The sequence below is a fragment of the Urocitellus parryii genome, chromosome 6, assembly GCF_045843805.1.
Source record: "Urocitellus parryii isolate mUroPar1 chromosome 6, mUroPar1.hap1, whole genome shotgun sequence".
NCBI lineage: Eukaryota > Metazoa > Chordata > Mammalia > Rodentia > Sciuridae > Urocitellus > Urocitellus parryii.
Genome location: NC_135536.1, coordinates 119279230 through 119297867, shown reverse-complemented (window position 1 = coordinate 119297867; position 18638 = coordinate 119279230). Strand labels below are relative to the sequence as shown.

The 18638-nt window shown below is 36.7% G+C and overlaps 1 protein-coding gene across 1 annotated transcript in view; it reads right to left on the bottom strand.

The window, feature by feature from the left end:
- Peak1 (pseudopodium enriched atypical kinase 1) overlaps positions 1-18638 on the bottom strand; it is a 300160-nt gene that overhangs the window by 50646 nt on the left and 230876 nt on the right. The window contains exon 8 of the mRNA XM_077799587.1: positions 10559-10752. Coding sequence (XP_077655713.1) covers positions 10559-10752 — 194 coding nt within the window. The remainder of the gene's footprint in view (positions 1-10558; positions 10753-18638) is intronic.

Genomic DNA, 18638 nt, shown 5'->3' with positions numbered 1-18638 from the left:
CTGTGTTTCATACCTTCAGTCATCAGTTGTGTTGGCAGCCTACAATATTCTGGTTTTACATTTTTATTGTCCTATTAATTTGACACCATCTAGTAAACATTTTTAATCTCTTTCACTTCATTTTACATTTTCTGGTCAGCACATCCAACATATTTAAAGAAGAAAGGAGATTATATTTGGGAGGAGAAATAAAGAAGCTTCACAATTATTAAGAATATCTATATACCAAGTACTTTTACTATTAATCCTACAAAGCAGATGATACCATTCTTTATTTCAGATGGGGAAATTGAAGCTCAGGGATTTTAAAAGCTGGCCCACAATCATGCAGGTGGGTAGTGACACAACTATGATATGAACTTGAATCTCTCTGACCCCTCCCAACCCACCTGTTTTCTTACTATGTCACACTGCTTCTTAAGCCCATTTTACAGTGTATTTTTTTTCAGAAATAAACAGTCTTAGTTTCTTCCATATTTTTTCTAGCCATCTTCTGCCTTATTAAAAAAAAGGAGTAGAAAAGAAAAAAAGAAAGTGGTTTTTATGACACAATTCTGGAATATGTGAAAGGATCTACAACTATTACAATGAGAAGTTTTTGATTCCTTTCAGTTTTTAAACACATCAAAAAAATTTTTTTTGGCTTCATGAAATGCTGTTTATTTTTCTTTTCATCTCACGCCTGTTAATCAGGCTTTCAGACTCAATTGGTGTGGCAAAAGGTCTGCCATTGTGATGGTCCACGTGCAGAATGTAGGTGGGGATTTTCTCAGTGTTATGGTTTAAATGTTTGGTACACCCCAAAGGTCCTGTGTTAATGGAAGAATGAGCAGAGGTAAAATGACTGGATTATGAGACCTGTAACCTAATCAGTCCATCCTAGTTTGAATGAAATGGGTGGTTACTATAGTCAGGTGGGGTATGGCTGGAGAAGGTGGGTCATTGGGGGTGTATCCTAGAGAGGCATCTCCGTGGCCCCTTCCTCCAAACACATACATTTAAAAAAAAGTTACCAGAGCTTTAAAATTATAAAAATGTACTCTAAAGGGGTGGTTTAAAACTGCATGCAAATGATTTGTTGAAAGTATTACAAAAGGCAAGTTCCAAATGCCATGGCAAGTACTTAGGAAAAACAACAACAAATTAAAAAACAAAAAACTCTCAGCTTGTAGAACTGAGGGAGTGAACCCTATCCATTGCCTTTTCAAAGAAGCAACTAACTATGTGTTTAAGTATATAACTACTTAGGCACTTAACATTTTATGGGCATCACATACTTTAAAAAGTAAAATAACAGGTAGAAAGAAAACTACCTTTTTGGTAGGGTATCTATAACCTTATAATTTTGCACCCTAAGTAACCATAATTGTTTTTTTAAAAATCTTTTGTATTTTTTATTTTTGGTAAAAGGGATTGAACCCAGGGATGCTTAACCATTGAACTACATCCCCAGTCATTTTTTGTTTTTTATTTTGAGACAAGGTTTTCCTAAGTTGTGGAGGCTGGCTCTGAACTTGTGATCCTTTTGCCTTAGCCTCCCAAGCTGCTAGGATTACAGGTGTGTGCCACTGTGCCTGGCTGTTTCTTAAAATCTTAAATTTAGTGGCTGAAAGATGACTTTAAAAAAAATAAACCCATCATAGCCCCTTCAGTCCTTTATGTGAATTTACTTATTAAGAGTATTTTAGGGCTGGGGCTATAGCTCAGCAGTAGAGTGCTTGCCTAGCATGTGTGAGACCTTGGGTTTGGTCCTCAGCACCACATACAAATGAGTAAATAAATAAAGGTATTGTGAAAAAAATTAGAAAAAAAGAGTATTATAGTCTAGTGGCTCTAACCAACGAGGTTCCAATCTTGGTTCAGTCCTTACTGGTTTTGTGACTTGAAGGTTCTATGCTTCATTTTCTACTTCTGAAAGATGAGGACAATAATTCTAGGTAATTGTGAGGATTGGATGAGATAATATATATAAGGTACTGAGAATACTCTTGGAAATAATGCTCTATTTTTTTCAACCTGTCTTTGAAAAGACAATGAGATAAAATAATCATTTTAAACTAATTATGGTTAATGAAAATTTAAATAAAGATCCCATAAAATATCTCACAATTAATAAGAAGTCTATATTTTCCTAAGAACATCATAAAAGAAGTTTTGGTATAGTAAGAATATCTAGAATATAATTCCTAATATATTATGCTGAGGACATATAGTAAGAAAACAATAAAACTTTCATCTTATAATATGTTTCATAAAATATAAAAGAATGGGAAAAGTTCAATAAGCTATTTGACTAAAATAATCTATTCAAACTGGAAAATGGTAACCAGAACAGTTGCTTGGGAAAACTGTAATATATTTTACCCTACTCTCAAATTATATAAGGTTTCTGGTACTTTATAATGGAAGTCTTTTCCTTACAGGATATGAGTTGGTATGACTGAGTTTCACAAAAGGAGATATTAGAATATTAATCCTAGATCCAACATGGCGGCGGGCGCGGAGAGATCAAGTCTCTGACATCTTCAGCTGCGTGGGCATAGGGAGTTGTAAATCGTCTAAATGCTATTTGCTCAGGATCACTAGACAATGCTGAGCTGACGTGGATCTGGGGCGAACAGTCTGGGCCTCTCAGAACACACACCGAGCCTGGATCGGCTGAATTCAAGCTTCCGTTTGCCTGCTTCTCCCAGACAAACTGCTGTGACTCAGCACTAAATGATCCCGATAAAACAACTGGTCGGCCCTTCTGATCCTACGGAGGTTAATGCCAACTGAGCCTTCATAGGCAGTGGCCACAGGATTGAAATGGGGCTTGGAAGAGACAGTCAGGACCCACCTGTTGCATTGGTCACCCGGCAAAGGGAACGAACTGTCACCATTTGCATGAGATACCTCCATGGCAGACAACTGATGTCACCAGTGTGCGGCGGCGGAGATAACTTCATTGAAACCAGCGGCAACAGGTGTGTAATCCCCTAGCCTTCCCTCTCCACACAGCGGGGAAACCTTAAGGGCCCCTCCCAGCTCTCCCGTGAGCGCGATAGCCAGACCAAGGGAATCAGGAGTGGTGCGGGACCCGCGGCTCGGAACTCCCGACTACCCATCCCACCAGTGCTGACAACTAAGGTCTCTAGCACCAGCTACCGGGGGCGTGGCAACCAGAGGGCAAGAAAAATTCGTGGAGGGTTCTCAGCCCCAAGCTCCACAAACGTAGGGTCTGAGGGATTGGCAAACAGGGAGAGTGTGCCCAGTAGTTCATGAAAACAGGGATCCTGGGAGCAGCAGACCTGGAGTGTAGCCAGTATTGTGGTGAGCGTCACCGGTGAGCGGGGCCTGGCTTGAGGAAAAGTGGGGAAGTGACTAGACACAAGAGAAGGCCCTAGGCACTCAGGACTGGAGACCCGCCCAGTCTGGGAGGAGGAGCTGCTGCACAGTGATTGGTTCCCATGTATTGAGAGGAGAAGCTTGGCCCAGTGGGCACAGCTCCAACTACTGGAAGAGAAGTTAATCAAACTCTAAGACTGCATTTATTAATTTTTTTTAATTTGGGTTTTTTTTTATTTTCAATTTTTTGTTGTTTTTAAATTTAAAGTTTTATTTTCTTTATTTTTTAAATTTTTTTTTCTTTTTTCTTTTCTATTTTTTCTTTTGTCTTTTCAATTTTCTTATTCCCCCTTGCTTGAATTCTACCTGCTTACACTCATTCTCTTTAGTGACTTCTTCCCTTCCCTTCTAATACCTTTCCTCCCAAGCATCAAATAAATTTATAGGAGTAAACAGTAACTCAGCAGTCAAACAGAACAAGAAGTAACATGAGCAGCATGAAAAAGCAAGGAAGAAAAGGAGTACAAACAATGCAGGACAGCCTAAATATTCAGGAGGACCTAAAATCATCAGAAAAATGGTCAAATAAAGAACTCAAGGAATACCTTAGACAGATGGAATGGAACCTTAAAGAGGATATGAGACAGCAAATTCAAACAGTGAAAGAACTCATTGAAAATGAATTACATAAACAGATAAAAGAAGAAGTTAAGCATCTTTATCAGGAGATAGAGATTATAAAAAAATCAAACAATAATTATAGAAATGAAGGAAACTATAAACCAAATTAAAAACTCAAATGAGAGTATCACTAACAGAGTGGAGCAAGTAGAAGTCAGAACGTCAGATAATGAAGACAAAAATATATCATCTTGAAAAGAGTCTAGCCAACTCAGAAAGGCTGGTAAAAAATGAGAAAAACATCCAATAGATATGGGATAACATAAAAAAAACCAAACTTAAGAGTCATCGGGATAGAGGAAGGTATAGAGATTCAAACCAAGGGAATGAGTAACCTGCTGAATGAAATAATTACAGAAAACTTTCCAGAAATAAAAAAGGAAACGGATATACAAATTGTAGATGCATACAGGACACCGAGTATACAAAATCACAGTAGACCAAAGCCAAGACACATTGTTATGAAGATATCCAATATACAGAACAAAGAGAAAATTGTATCCAGCAAAATTAAGCTTCAGAAACGACAACGAAATAAAAATCTTTCATGATAAACAAAAGTTAAAAGAATTTGCAGTCAGAAAACAAGCATTGCAAAGCATCTTGAGCAAAACACTACATGAGGAAGAAATGAAAAACAATAACCAAAACCATCAGTGGGAAGTGCCTCAGTAAAGACAGAGGGCGGGGGGAAAGCTAATCATGGAGAAACAAACTAAATTAAAAAAAAAAGAGAAATAATCAAATATGGCTGGAAGTACAAACCATATATCAATAGTAACTCTAAACGTTAATGGCTTAACTCTCCAATAAAGCGACACAGGCTGATAACATGGATAAAAAAAACAAATCCAACAATATGCTGCCTCCAGGAGACACATCTTATTGGAAAAGACATACACAGGCTGAAGGTGAAAGGTTGGGAAAAAATATACCACGCACACGGTCCTCGTAAGCAAGCAGGGGTGACCATCCTCATATTGAATAAAATCGACTTCACGACTAAGTTAATCAAAAGGGATAAGGAAGGACATTATATACTTTTAAAAGGAACCATTCACCAACAAGACATAAAAATTATCAATATTTATGCACCAAATAATGGTGCTGCAACGTTCAAAAAACAAATTTTCCTCAAATTCAAGAATCAAATAGACCACAACACAATAATTATGGGTGACTTCAACACACCTCACTCACCATTGGACAGATCCTCCAAACAAAAGTTGAATAAAGAAACTATAGAACTCAATATCACAATCAATAACCTAGACTTAACTGACATATATAGAATATATCAACCATCATCAAGTGGATATACTTTTTTCTCAGCAGCACATGGATCCTTCTCAAAAATAGACCATCTATTATGCCATAGGGCAACCCTTAGTAAATATAAAGGGGTGGAGATAATACCATGCATTTTATCTGATCATAATGGAATGAAACTGGAAAACAATGATAAAAGAAGGAAGGAAAAATCCTACATCACATGGAAAATGAACAATATGTTACTGAATGATCAGTGGGTTACAGAAGACATAAAGGAGGAAATCAAAAAATTCTTAAGAGATAAATGAAAATACAGACACAACATACCGGAATCTATGGGACACAATGAAAGCAGTTTTAAGAGGGAAATTCATCACCTGGAGGTCATTCCTCAAAAAAAAAAGAAAAAACCAACAAATAAATGAGCTGACACTTCATCTCAAAGCCCTAGAAAAGGAAGAGCAAAACAACAGCAAATGTAGCAGAAGGCAAGACATAATTAAAATCAGAGCGGAAATCAATGAAATTGAAACAAAAGAAACTATTGAAAAAATTAACAAAACTAAAAGTTGGTTCTTTGAAAAAATATATAAGATCGACAGACCCTTAGCCATGCTAACGAAGAGAAGAAGAGAGAGAACTCAAATTACTAACATACGGGATGAAAAAGGCAATATCACAACAGATGCTACAGAAATACAGAAGACAATTAGAAATTATTTTGAAAACCTATATTCCAATAAAATAGAATATAGTGAAGACATCGATAAATTTCTTAAGTCATATGATTTGCCCAGACTGAGTCAGGAGGATACACACAATTTGAACAGACCAATATCAATGTATGAAATTGAAGAAGCAATCAAAAGACTACCAACCAAGAAAAGCCCAGGACCAGATGGGTATACAGCGGAGTTTTACAAAACCTTCAAAGAAGAATTAATACCAATACTTTTCAAGTTATTTCAGGAAATAGAAAAAGAGGGAGCTCTTACAAATTCATTCTGTGAGGCCAACATCACCCTGATTCCGAAACCAGACAAAGACACCTCAAAGAAAGAAAACTACAGACCAACATCTCTAATGAACCTAGATGCAAAAATCCTCAATAAAATTCTAGCGAATCGGATACAAAAACACACCAAGAAAATTGTGCACCACGATCAAGTAGGATTCATCCCTGGGATGCAAGGCTGGTTCAATATACGGAAATCAATAAATGTTATTCACCACATCAATAGACTTAAAGATAAAAACCATATGATCATCTCGATAGACGCAGAAAAAGCATTTGACAAAGTACAGCATCCCTTTATGTTCAAAACACTAGAAAAACTAGGGATAACAGGAACTTACCTCAACATTGTAAAAGCTATCTATGCTAAGCCTCAGGCTAGCATCATTCTGAATGGAGAAAAATTGCAGGCATTCCCTCTAAAATCTGGAACAAGACAGGGATGCCCTCTATCACCACTTCTATTCAATATAGTTCTTGAAACACTGGCCAGAGCAATTAGACAGATGAAAGAAATTAAAGGCATAAAAATAGGAAAACTTAAATTATCACTATTTGCGGTTGACATGATTCTATACCTAGAAGACCCAAAAGGGTCTACAAAAAAACTACTAGAACTAATAAATGAATTCAGCAAAGTGGCAGGATATAAAATCAACACGCATAAATCAAAGGCATTTCTGTATATCAGCGACAAAACTTCTGAAATGGAAATGAGGAAAACCACTCCATTCACAATATCCTCAAAAAAAAATAAAATACTTGGGAATCAACCTAACAAAAGAGGTGAAAGATTTATACAATGAAAACTACAGAACCCTAAAGAGAGAAGTAGAAGAAGATCTTAGAAAATGGAAAAAATATACCCTGTTCATGGATAGGCAGAACTAACATCATCAAAATGGTGATACTATCAAAAGTTCTCTATAGGTTTAATGCAATGACAATCAAAATCCCAACGGCATTTCTTGTAGAAATAGATAAAGCAATCATGAAATTCATATGGAAAAATGAAAGACCAGAATAGCAAAAGCAATTCTAAGCAGGAAGTGTGAATCAGGCGGTATAGCGATACCAGATTTCAAACTATATTACAGAGCAATAGTAACAAAACAGCATGGTACTGGTACCAAAACAGGCGGGTGGACCAATGGTACAGAATAGAGGACAAGAGGACACAGTGACTAATCCACAAAGTTACAACTATCTTATATTTGATAAAGGGGCTAAAAGCATGCAATGGAGGAAGGATAGCATCTTCAACAAATGGTGTTGGGAAAACTGGAAATCCATATGCAACAAAATGAAACTGAATCCCTCCTCTCGCCATGCACAAAAGTTAACTCAAAATGGATCAAGGAGCTTGATATCAAATCAGAGACTCTGCGTCTGATAGAAGAAAAAGTTGGCTCCGATCTACATATTGTGGGGTCGGGCTCCAAATTCCTTAATAGGACGCCCATAGCACAAGAATTGATAACAAGAATCAACAAATGGGACTTACTTAAACTAAAAAGTTTTTTCTCAGCAGGAGAAACAATAAGATAGGTAAATAGGGAGCCTACATCACGGGAACAAATTTTTACTCCTCACACTTCAGATAGAGCCCTAATTTCCAGAGTATACAAAGAACTCAAAAAATTAGACAATAAGATAACAAATAACCCAATCAACCAATGGGCCAAGGACCTGAACAGACACTTCTCAGAGGAGGACATACAATCAATCAACAAGTACATGAAAAAATGCTCACCATCTCTAGCAGTCAGAGAAATGCAAATCAAAACCACCCTAAGATACCATCTCACTCCAGTAAGATTGGCAGCCATTATGAAGTCAAACAACAACAAGTGCTGGCGAGGATGTGGGGAAAAGGGTACTCTTGTACATTGCTGGTGGGACTGCAAATTGGTGCGGCCAATTTGGAAAGCAGTATGGAGATTCCTGGGAAAGCTGGGAATGGAACCACCATTTGACCCAGCTATTGCCCTTCTTGGACTATTCTCTGAAGATCTTAAAAGAGCTTACTACAGGGATACTGCCACATCGATGTTCATAGCAGCACAATTCACAATAGCTAGACTGTGGAACCAACCCAGACACCCTTCAATAGATGAATGGATAAAAAAAATTTGGCATTTATACACCATGGAGTATTATGCAGCACTAAAAAATGACAAAATCATGGAATTTGCAGGGAAATGGATGGCACTAGAGCAGATTATGCTAAGTGAAGCTAGCCAATCCCTAAAAAACAAATGCCAAATGTCTTATTTGATGTAATGAGAACAACTAAGAAGAGAGCAGGGAGGGAGAGCAGGAGGAAATGATTAACATTAAACACAGACATGAGGTGAGAGGGACAGGGAGAGAAAAGGGAAATTGCATGGAAATGGAAGGAGATCCCCATTGTTATACAAAATTACATATAAGGGGAATGGGAAAATAAACAAGGAGAGAAATTAATTACAGTAGATGGGGTAGAGAGAGAAGATGGGAGGGGAGGGGAGGGGGGATAGTAGAGGATAGGAAAGGTAGCAGAATACAACAGTTACTAATTTGGCATTATGTAAAAATGTGGATGTGTAACCAATGTGATTCTGCAATCTGTATTTGGGGTAAAAATGGGAGTTCATAACCCACTTGAATCTAATGTATGAAAATATGATATGTCAAGAGCTTTGTAATGTTTTGAACAACCAATAAAAAAAATAGAATATTTATCCTATAATATTGGTTCAATATTTTGGCCTTCTTTAGGACTACCTTACTTCCAAGAACACTAGCTGATCTCCAAATGATTTTTCCTTAAAATAACCTGATGGAGGAAAAAGACAAAGAAGAAAGGAGATGAGAAACTTATAGAAGAATGCTTCAATGACATATGACAGCTGTTTTCAAACAGGGTTTAATGATTGGTCAGTGCTTCTTAAGAATCTTGCTAGTGCTCTGTATATAATAATCCATGCTACTCACCTCTCTTCTGAAAGAGCACAGTGCAATCCTTATCCTGCCCTGGGCTTTGTTTTTCAGAAGGAAGGGAATGGTGTGACACTCAGGGGAGACAGATCAGAACTTACTGGGCATTCAAGGAAGAAGAGTGAAGAGGATCAGAGAATTGCAGAATCTTTGCATTGGCAGGAACTCTGAATAATTGAGCTCAGCTCTCTTGTAGTACAGCATTCTTCTTCATAGCAATTCTGAAATAGCCCATCAGCCTCTGCCTGAATACCTTCAATGACAGGGATCTTACTTTCCTCCAGTCAGCTTGATTTAAGCCAGAAACCTTAGATACACCATACACCACTCTTCATATCATTCAATCTTTTATATATACATATGTACATATATATATATATGTATATAGTGTCTGTACACACATATATATGTGTATATATATACGTGTGTGTACGTGCATGTATGTATGTGTGTGTGTGTATATATATATATGAGAATGACTGCTTAAGTATCTCTCAGGTCTGTTCACCATTCCTTTTGCAACTATCTCAGTTGAGGCCTCCTTTTTTCATCTCTTTCTGTGGTTCTGCAATAGTATCTCACTACCAGCTTTCCTGCTATCACAGAATACATTCACATAGAGCAGATTTCAGAGAAGATGTTTTAAAACACAAATCTAGTCATATTAGACCTCTGTTTAAAACCCTTTGATGGTTCATTATCACAAACAGCAAAACATTAAAGGTTTTGGACAGGCATGATATTATCTAACTCTTCACCTCACATTTCAACAACACTAAATGGTTGTGGAACCCATAGGCACCCAACTATTTTGCATCTCTATGGTTTTGCTTATATAATTGCCTCTGGGTTGGAATATTTTGTTCCTTTAAATCAGTTAAATCAGTTCAAGAATTATCTCCAGGAAGGCATCTTTTGACATACTTCTCCATGTAATATAAAACATATCCTATATGTATCTCTGTAATTGTATTTACCACATTATACCAAATTCATTAATAAGTTCACTTCTTTGTCCCATGTCAATGCCTCAAGGCAAGGACCATGTTAGTATCTTTATCTTTAGCTTATGGCACAGGATTCATGTTAGTGGGTGTATAAGACAAGCCTGGTAAATCCTAGAAGTTTTTTTTTTTTTTTTTTTTATCAGATGTGAGTTAAAATTTATAACTCCAATGGTCCAATTTTTGCTTCATGGAGCAATAAAAATAATCTCTCCATGAAAATAGAACATTTGTCTAGTACATAAAAAGGCAAAGTTTAAATTATGTGATTTGTACTTACCTAAGTTGCTGTATGTTGCACTACAGGGGTTCAGGTCCACAGGATCTGAAGTATCTTCTTTTTCTTCTTCCCTTTCCAGGTCAGGGGTGGGCGGTGCTGGTGTGACTGAGATGCCGCCCCCGACATCTTGTTTGACAACAACAGTTCTTGGATCCCGTGGAGAAAATTCTTCTGTCACTTCATGGGTCACGTGACTGAAACAAATCAGAGTACCTGTCACACTGGTACTCAAAAGTTCTGTTAAGAGCTGGGGTGGGCTGGGGACACAGTTGGTAGAGTGCTTGCCCTGAATGCGCAAGGCCCTCAGTTCAATCCCCAGCACCACACACACACACACACACACACAAAAAAAAGAGTTGGGGTTGTGACTCAGTGGTAGAGCACTTGCCTCGCATGTGTGAGGTACCAGATTTGATCTTCAGCACCACATAAAAATTTTAAAAAGAATTGTACTGCTTCTAAAAAAAAGTTCTGTTAAAATTTACATATACTTCCCATAAATGTAAATAACTAGTCCTACAGTCACAACAATGGGTCATAAGCTCCAATATACTTGTTTGAATACACAGAAAAGTGCTACATCCTGTCTATTACTTTATTTATCATGATTCATACATATTGAGAATCCATTTTGGTAGAGAAGATATGGTAAACTCAGAGAAACTCCATAATAACAGTCAAGGAATAGAATAACTTTAAAAAAATGTCTATTTTTTTTAGTTGTAGTTGAACACAATACCTTTATTTTTATTTTATTCATTTATTTTTATGTGGTACTGAGGATCAAACCCAGGATCTTGCATGTGCGACTTGAGCGCTTTACCACTGAGCCAAAATCCCAGCCCCAAGGAGTAGAATAATTCTTAAAGGCAGGAGGTAGCAATGATGAGGCAGAACTTATTTGGTTAAAGAAAATTATACTGACATATGTAGTAAAACACTTAGCCTATTTACTATACTATATTTATTATCTATATGATAGTATGCTAATACTATGGTAAATAACAAATACTTCATAATATTTTCTTTACTTAGGATATGGTATACACTAAAGTATTTACTCAAGTACTTAATAAAGCACCAGGGATAAAGTTGAAATTAGACTATGCAAATAAGGAGTTGAAGCAACTGTTTTGGTAGGTAAACTGAAGCCAGGAAGGTCTTTTTGTTAGGAGGATAGAAGCATTACCTTTTGCTTATATGCATGCAGCAGGAAAGGCAGACAGAGAAGAAAGTTCTGCATTCTAGATAAGCTCATTTATTAAAATGAATCTGAAGCATCTTCTGGCCACAAATCAGTATGACCACTCTTGTCTTATCATTGCTTGCTCATTTACTTATATAGCTACCTCTTCCCATTCTTCCCACTCTCCAAATGCCAGAACTGTGCCAGTTCCATTGCTATGAATACAAGAGGATCAAGCTGGCATGAAAAGCTGGTGCAGAAAACTGGTCCAGTTAAAATAGTCTCAATGGGCTGGTCAATAAAAATCAGGCATCTTCAAAGGTTTCTGGGTTTCTGAAAATATATTCCTAGACTATCACACTCATTAGCTCTTATTCTTGTTTCTTTGTGAGCAAAGAGAAAGAAGGAAAAGAAACATCTTGTGTATTAGTAAATGTTACTTCTGGATTTTCCATTGGCAAGAGTGATGTTGACATTTATAAGTTTCTTTAAAAGAGGTACTTTGTTGACCATGTATCATCAGAACATAAATTACCTACAGATTTAAGGGAGCAGATCTGAAGGACAAGGAGTACCTTCTTATCAATATATTTCATTATGAAAATTATAATTATGCCTGAACAGAAAAATAAGCCTTGAAGTCTGCTGGATATATAACTTCAAAAGTCTTCTTTCAAAGCTGGCAGAACCAGAGGTCTCTCTACATCAGCAGCAGGCAATGAACTGGAAGTTCCATAATGGAATCCAGCTCATAGGAGAGTGGTGAGGTAGAAGCAATCACTCCACCATAGTCAAGGGTAGTCTGTAAAGGAGGCCTTACATGGGAAAGCATGCTGCCTCTTCTCAATGGGCTGCCTTAGGTCATGAACACAAAAAAAGGTTGGGATTGTGGCTCAGTGGTAGAGCGCTTGCCTAGCACGTGCGAGGCACTGGGTTCAATCCTCAGCACCACATAAAAGTAAATAAATAAAATAATAGTATTGTGTCCAACTACAATATATATATATATATATATATATATATATATATATATATTTTTTTTTTTTTTTAAAAGGACTCCACACAAAGCAGGTATCTCATGATATGGAACACCATAAAATCAAGGTTAACAAGGGGCTCTACTGTCCATGCATTAGCAAAGACAAAGCAAAGCGACACTTCAAGACATTCTCAGAGGGGGCTGGGGTTGTGGCTCAGTGGTAGAGCTCTTGCCTAGCATGTGTGAGGCGCTGGGTTCCATCCTCAGCACGACATAAAAAAATAAATAAATAAAATAAAAGTATTAAGAAAAAGACATTCTCAGGCATCACTTAGCATCAAGACTGTATATCATGAGTAGTTATCAGGATCTTCAGGAGAGAGTAAATGTTCTTTGCTGGGCAAGTCAATATTAAACCCATTCTAATTTCAAAGCAATAAATGTAAGTGATTTAAAAATACCAGCTCTCCTTTGAGAGGAAATGTTAAAGCTCCAGTGATTCTCTTCTAGTTTTAGTGTCAGCTTTAGAGATTTCCTAAAAAGCTGTTTTGGGGTTCCTAATTTTTGCAATCTTGCTCTTACCATTTTTATTCTTTCCCCAACCTCCTGATTATTACTAAAAGAAAGCTCTCCTTTGGATTTGTCAAAAAGGTTGGTGAAATCTTCAGATGTCATGACTCCTTTCTCACATGTCTGTTTTCTTCCCAAGCAATAGGCTATTTGCAAGGAAGTTCAGTTATTGTGAAACTATATCTGAAAGAGCAGCTGCTGTTAGCCTATGAGGAATTCCCTGGGCCTGCTCCACCCACATGTATGTAACACAGCTCTGTGCTCTGAAGGCCTTGGCAAAATACAAATGCTAAAAAGCATGAAATATAAAAGACTCACCCACTGTACTCACTCACACAATTCCCCATTAAAGAAAAATTTCACAGGGTCTTCTTGAATCTGTTAATCATGTTCCGAAACTTTGATGAACCAAAGAGTCCCCGGTGTTCTGCAGAGCTACAAGTTGGGCAGGCTATAGGAAGAGTTTGAATTCTGCACCTTAACATCCACTGCACCTTGACCTTTACATTAGGGGTTTGGTCTGGGAAACGTGCCAAATTACTCTAGGGAGCTAAGCAAAGTGAAAGCTAGTTTTATTAACTCTTTGAGGATCAGGGTAACAGAGCCTACATTCTAGATGAAGATCAGTGTTTACACAAATATTTTAAATAAATGTACTGGGATATTAAGTCACCAATTAAAGTAATTGTCAACTACAAAGAACTATGCAAAAAGTTGATAAAAATAAAATCATGTGATTTGCAAATGGATGGTAAAATGTTTAATCTGCATTTACAGTTATAGCAATGTCCAACAGGAGTACAAATTTTTTTAAAATGCATCATAATGATATGTCATGTCCTAATGCTTGAAGGAAGAACAGCTCTATGTACAATTAGAATAATAACAGGAAAAGGGAGAGAGAGGTTCTGAGAATTCATACTTAGGTATGGTAACATGTTAAGACTATGAAATGAAAAAGCACTGAGAATAGCATCACAGAAGGTTGACTTAGTTCCCATGTATAAACACTGTAGATAGAGAAAAGAAAGTAAAGTCTTACTATTAAGTTATCATTAGGGATATTAATTTTATAAAGGAATTTAATTTTTGACCAATGACTTTGTTTTCTCTTCAGACATAAACCCAAAAAACCTAAATACTAAAATGATACTTAGCAGACACAGGCTTTATCTCTAAAAAAGTGTTACACCACCATTTCACTGGGAAATGTTTAATATACTGGAGAAAATACCAAAATGGGAATCAGAATTGGGTTTTGTTTCCCTATTACTTTGATCTTCTAAACAAACTTGACACCACCAGTAAGCAGAAATGGAGAACACATTTCATCCATGGGTCAGATTGTAAAAAATTCTTTAAATGAAAATTATAAGAATTTCTTATAGACTATATTTTAGCACATGTCTTAAAATAATGACCAAAAGAACCATATTTATCTTCCAGAGTAAGTACAATTTGATCCTCATTACTATAAAACAGATCTATTAAGTGATAAGTGGCCCACGAAGAGGAAGTTAAAGCTTTTATAGCTCTGCTATTTAAATTCAAGTTGAAGTCCTATAATGCAAGGTGCAATCACTACAGTGTGTTGATATCTAGGTCCTTAATTTTCAGGTTGACTTAAACCCTAAATCCTAACTTAGCCTCCTCTTTGCCTGGCTTCAGCAATCATTTTGCTTTCATAATAAAAAACAAAATACATTTGACTGACTGTACAGGAAGCCCTCTAAATCCCTGTGTTCCACATCTTCGAATTCAGCCAACCTCAGATTGAAAACATTAACAAAACAACATAATTTTATTTATACAGCATTTACATTGTATTAGATTATTATAAGTAATCTAGAGATGATTTAAAGTCTACAAGAGGGTAAGGGGTAGGGTATATGTAAAATGCCACACTATTTTACATAAGGGACTCAAGAATCCAAGAATTTTGATATCCATGGGGGATTCTGGAACTGATTCCCAGCAGATACTGAGGGATGACTGTACTTTAAACTCTTCAACCAATTTTAATGACTAGTTTTTAATTGCAATTTGGTATGTCTGACCTGACACTTAAAAACCATGTAATAATCTCCACAAAGACAACACCTTTATGAACATGTGGAAAGAATGTAAGGTGTTCAAAGAAAATAGTAACATTCTTACAGATTTGTCTGTTATGTAAATGAATCCCTTGGAAGGTTATATCTCATCAGCCTGCAATATTCATACATAATTCAAAGCTACAGAAGCAATCTCCTGTGGGAAGCTCACTTGGCTTACCCAGGTGGTAGGATTAATCATTGCACCATCAAATGAAATAATCCTTTTTTTTTTCCTGGTAAATTTGTTTAAGACAGATTTTTATAAAAATTCTGTTAAATGTCTGCATGTACTTTTTAAAAAGGCAAGTAAAATTCCACGTTAGAACAGATTAAAAAGACTTTTATGCATCCAAATATTTCCACAATTTCAGTTCAACTTTATCTTCAAATTCAACCACCTTGATTGAGCTTCAGAAGGGACAGTAAATGAAAGCAGATTTCTATACAGAATATCTGTCTCTTGGGGCAGTTTTTTTTTTCTAGTACCCAGGGGTTCATTGAGCTACATCCCCATGTCTTTTTATTTTTTATTTTGAGAAAGGATCTTGCTAAATTGCTTAGACTGACTTTGATCTTGTGATCTTCCTGTCTCAGTCTCAGAGTGGTTGCGATTATAGGCACGTGCCACTGGGGATTACCATTTGCCAGCTCTCTTCAGCAGAGCTACACCTATCTATACATGCCCAAGACCATCAATAAACAATTGTGACTTTTAAAACCTTCCATTCTCCCCAAAAATCATACCAAAGTATATCAGAAACAAAATTTCATGATTTTGTTACTGGTCTCCTGAGCTGCATATTTCTGGGGTTGCTGGGAATGATGGACCTTTGTAGAAATGGGATCTACATCAACACACAAAGGGGAGAGCTCAAAGTTATCAAATCCCACACTGCCGGAAATCTATTGGAAGGGAGGAAAAAAATAAATAAAACCCACCTATCTCTTTTTGTCTCTCTACCTCTGGGACCCCCTGCCAATGTGACATTTCTTAATCCTATCTCAGTTTCCAGGTTATCAGCTTGGTTTTCCTAAACTTTCCAATCATTGGCATTCTCAGGTAGAAAAGTGTTGTGTCCACTGATCACTATCAAGCATCTCCAATTTTCTACTAAGCCTTCTGTAGTCTTTAAATGAAAACATCAAACTTTTCATCCTGAACTGAGATTAACCTTTAACTGAGATCTGATGAGTTCCTGGTAATATGTCTAACATAGTCTAGAAAAACAAAGGTAGCCCTTCCTGATATGAATGAAGTGGCTTGGTCTTGGCACGGGGACGACTGGCAGCCATGTGCAAGGTCTTGAATAGACTCTATTTTTCTAACACTGCTTAGATCTACTTTTTAAAAAAACAGACATGAATAGCAAATTAAAAAAAATGTCTTCATGGCACCAGACTTCATGACAGTAAAGTAGATAAAAATATAGGCCACTGTAAATCACTGTCATACTTATAATACTAAGAAAAATTACAGTTTTAAAATCCTGTGAAATACAAAGTCAGATAACATCTGTGCAAATTAACAGAAAAGATAAATTAATTTTAAAAAAAGAGGTTGCCATTCTCAATCAGAGGGGTGTAGACGTAGCTCCTCAGTATCCCATTTCAGCCTAGAATGTGGTGATATTTCACCACATTCTTTCAGTCTGAAGAATGTGGTGAAATATCAATGTACATTTCTTGAAAAAGCAAAATCTTAGAAGAAAATAGCCACAGCCCTTATCAACGGGACTAATCTGGGGAGAAAAAGGAGTCCTGAACTTTTCCTATATGCCCCAAAGCACTGGAGAAGCAAGTCAGCACGCCTTTTCCCACTCTAGTTTTATCTTCCTCTATCCTTTGAGTGAAGGAATGGATGTAGAAAGGGAATGGGACCTAAAATACTCAGAACATACTCCTACTCAATCCTGAACAAGTTGTGCACTTTTCCATTTTACTCACATAAAAACAAAAACAAAAACACCTCAAGAAGTAGATGCAATTATTCTCATTTTACAGACGAGAAAGTGAGATTGAAAGAAGTTAAATAAATAGCCTAAGATCACCTGGTACTTAGAAGATAGTGTAGAGATGTGACCTGATACTATCAGTTCTAATGCCTGTGTTTTTTCTACCACATAGGTGCCATAAAGCAAGCTTCATACATTGTAGAGACTTAATAAATGCTTAATTATGAAGTCAAAGAAGTAAATGTCTTTGAAAAGAGTGTATCTGAGATTGAAATATGAGGTAATAATGATAATAGATGTGTTCTCCTTTGTAAAATCCCAAACCAACAAACTAAAAGTCATTATTTACATTGCAAGGCAAAATTTTTTTTAAATAGAAAATGCTCCAGTTTTAGAATGTTTGTAAATATTTGGCTTCCTAATAATAATCACCTCCACCACTACTCTACATTTACTGAGTGCTAGGCGTTATACCTACACATGTATCTTCTAACAATAACACTCTAAGGGAGGCTTGTTATTCCCATAATAGCGAGAGTAATATGTAAAAACTTACATAGTGCTTATTATGTGCCTGCTCAAAGTCATGTTTTTCAAAAGTGGTACTATAGACATTTTGGGCCAGATTATTCTTTGTTGTAGAGGGCTGTACACATAGTGGGGCATTACCAGCATTTCTTGCCTTTATTCACTAGACACTGGAACTACTGGCTGCATCCTCAGTCATGACAACCAAAAATGGCACCAGACATTGTCAAAGGTGCCCTGGGGGCAATCCTTTTCCTTTTTCTAAACTCTTTACATACATTCAGTTAAGTCTTATAACAACCTACTAGGCAGGTAATGATCTATGTTTTACAAATGAAGAAATTATTATCTAGATTGGTTTAGTCACTTGCCTTGGATAAAGCAGCAAATAGTTAGTGGAGCCAAGATGCAAATACTACAGATGAACAATGAAGTCTGACTTCTAAAGAGCTGTAGATTCTGCTTCTTAGTTTATAGATGAAGAAACCGATAAGCGGAGTTCAATTAACTCGTTCAAAACGCAGCTAATAAGTGGCATAAGTAAGATTCAAACTCAGGTCTGGGTAACTTTAAAGTCTATATTTTAAATTATTATGACAATGGTTATCACAATTTAAGGATCCTGATAATTACCTGGGAAGCTCATTTAACATGGAGATTCTTAGCTCTCTCCTCTAGGAATAGATTTAACAGCCCTGGAGCATGGCCAAGGAATACGAATTTGTCTGCCCCAGGAGCTTCTGATGTAGCTGGTCCCAGGACTACACAC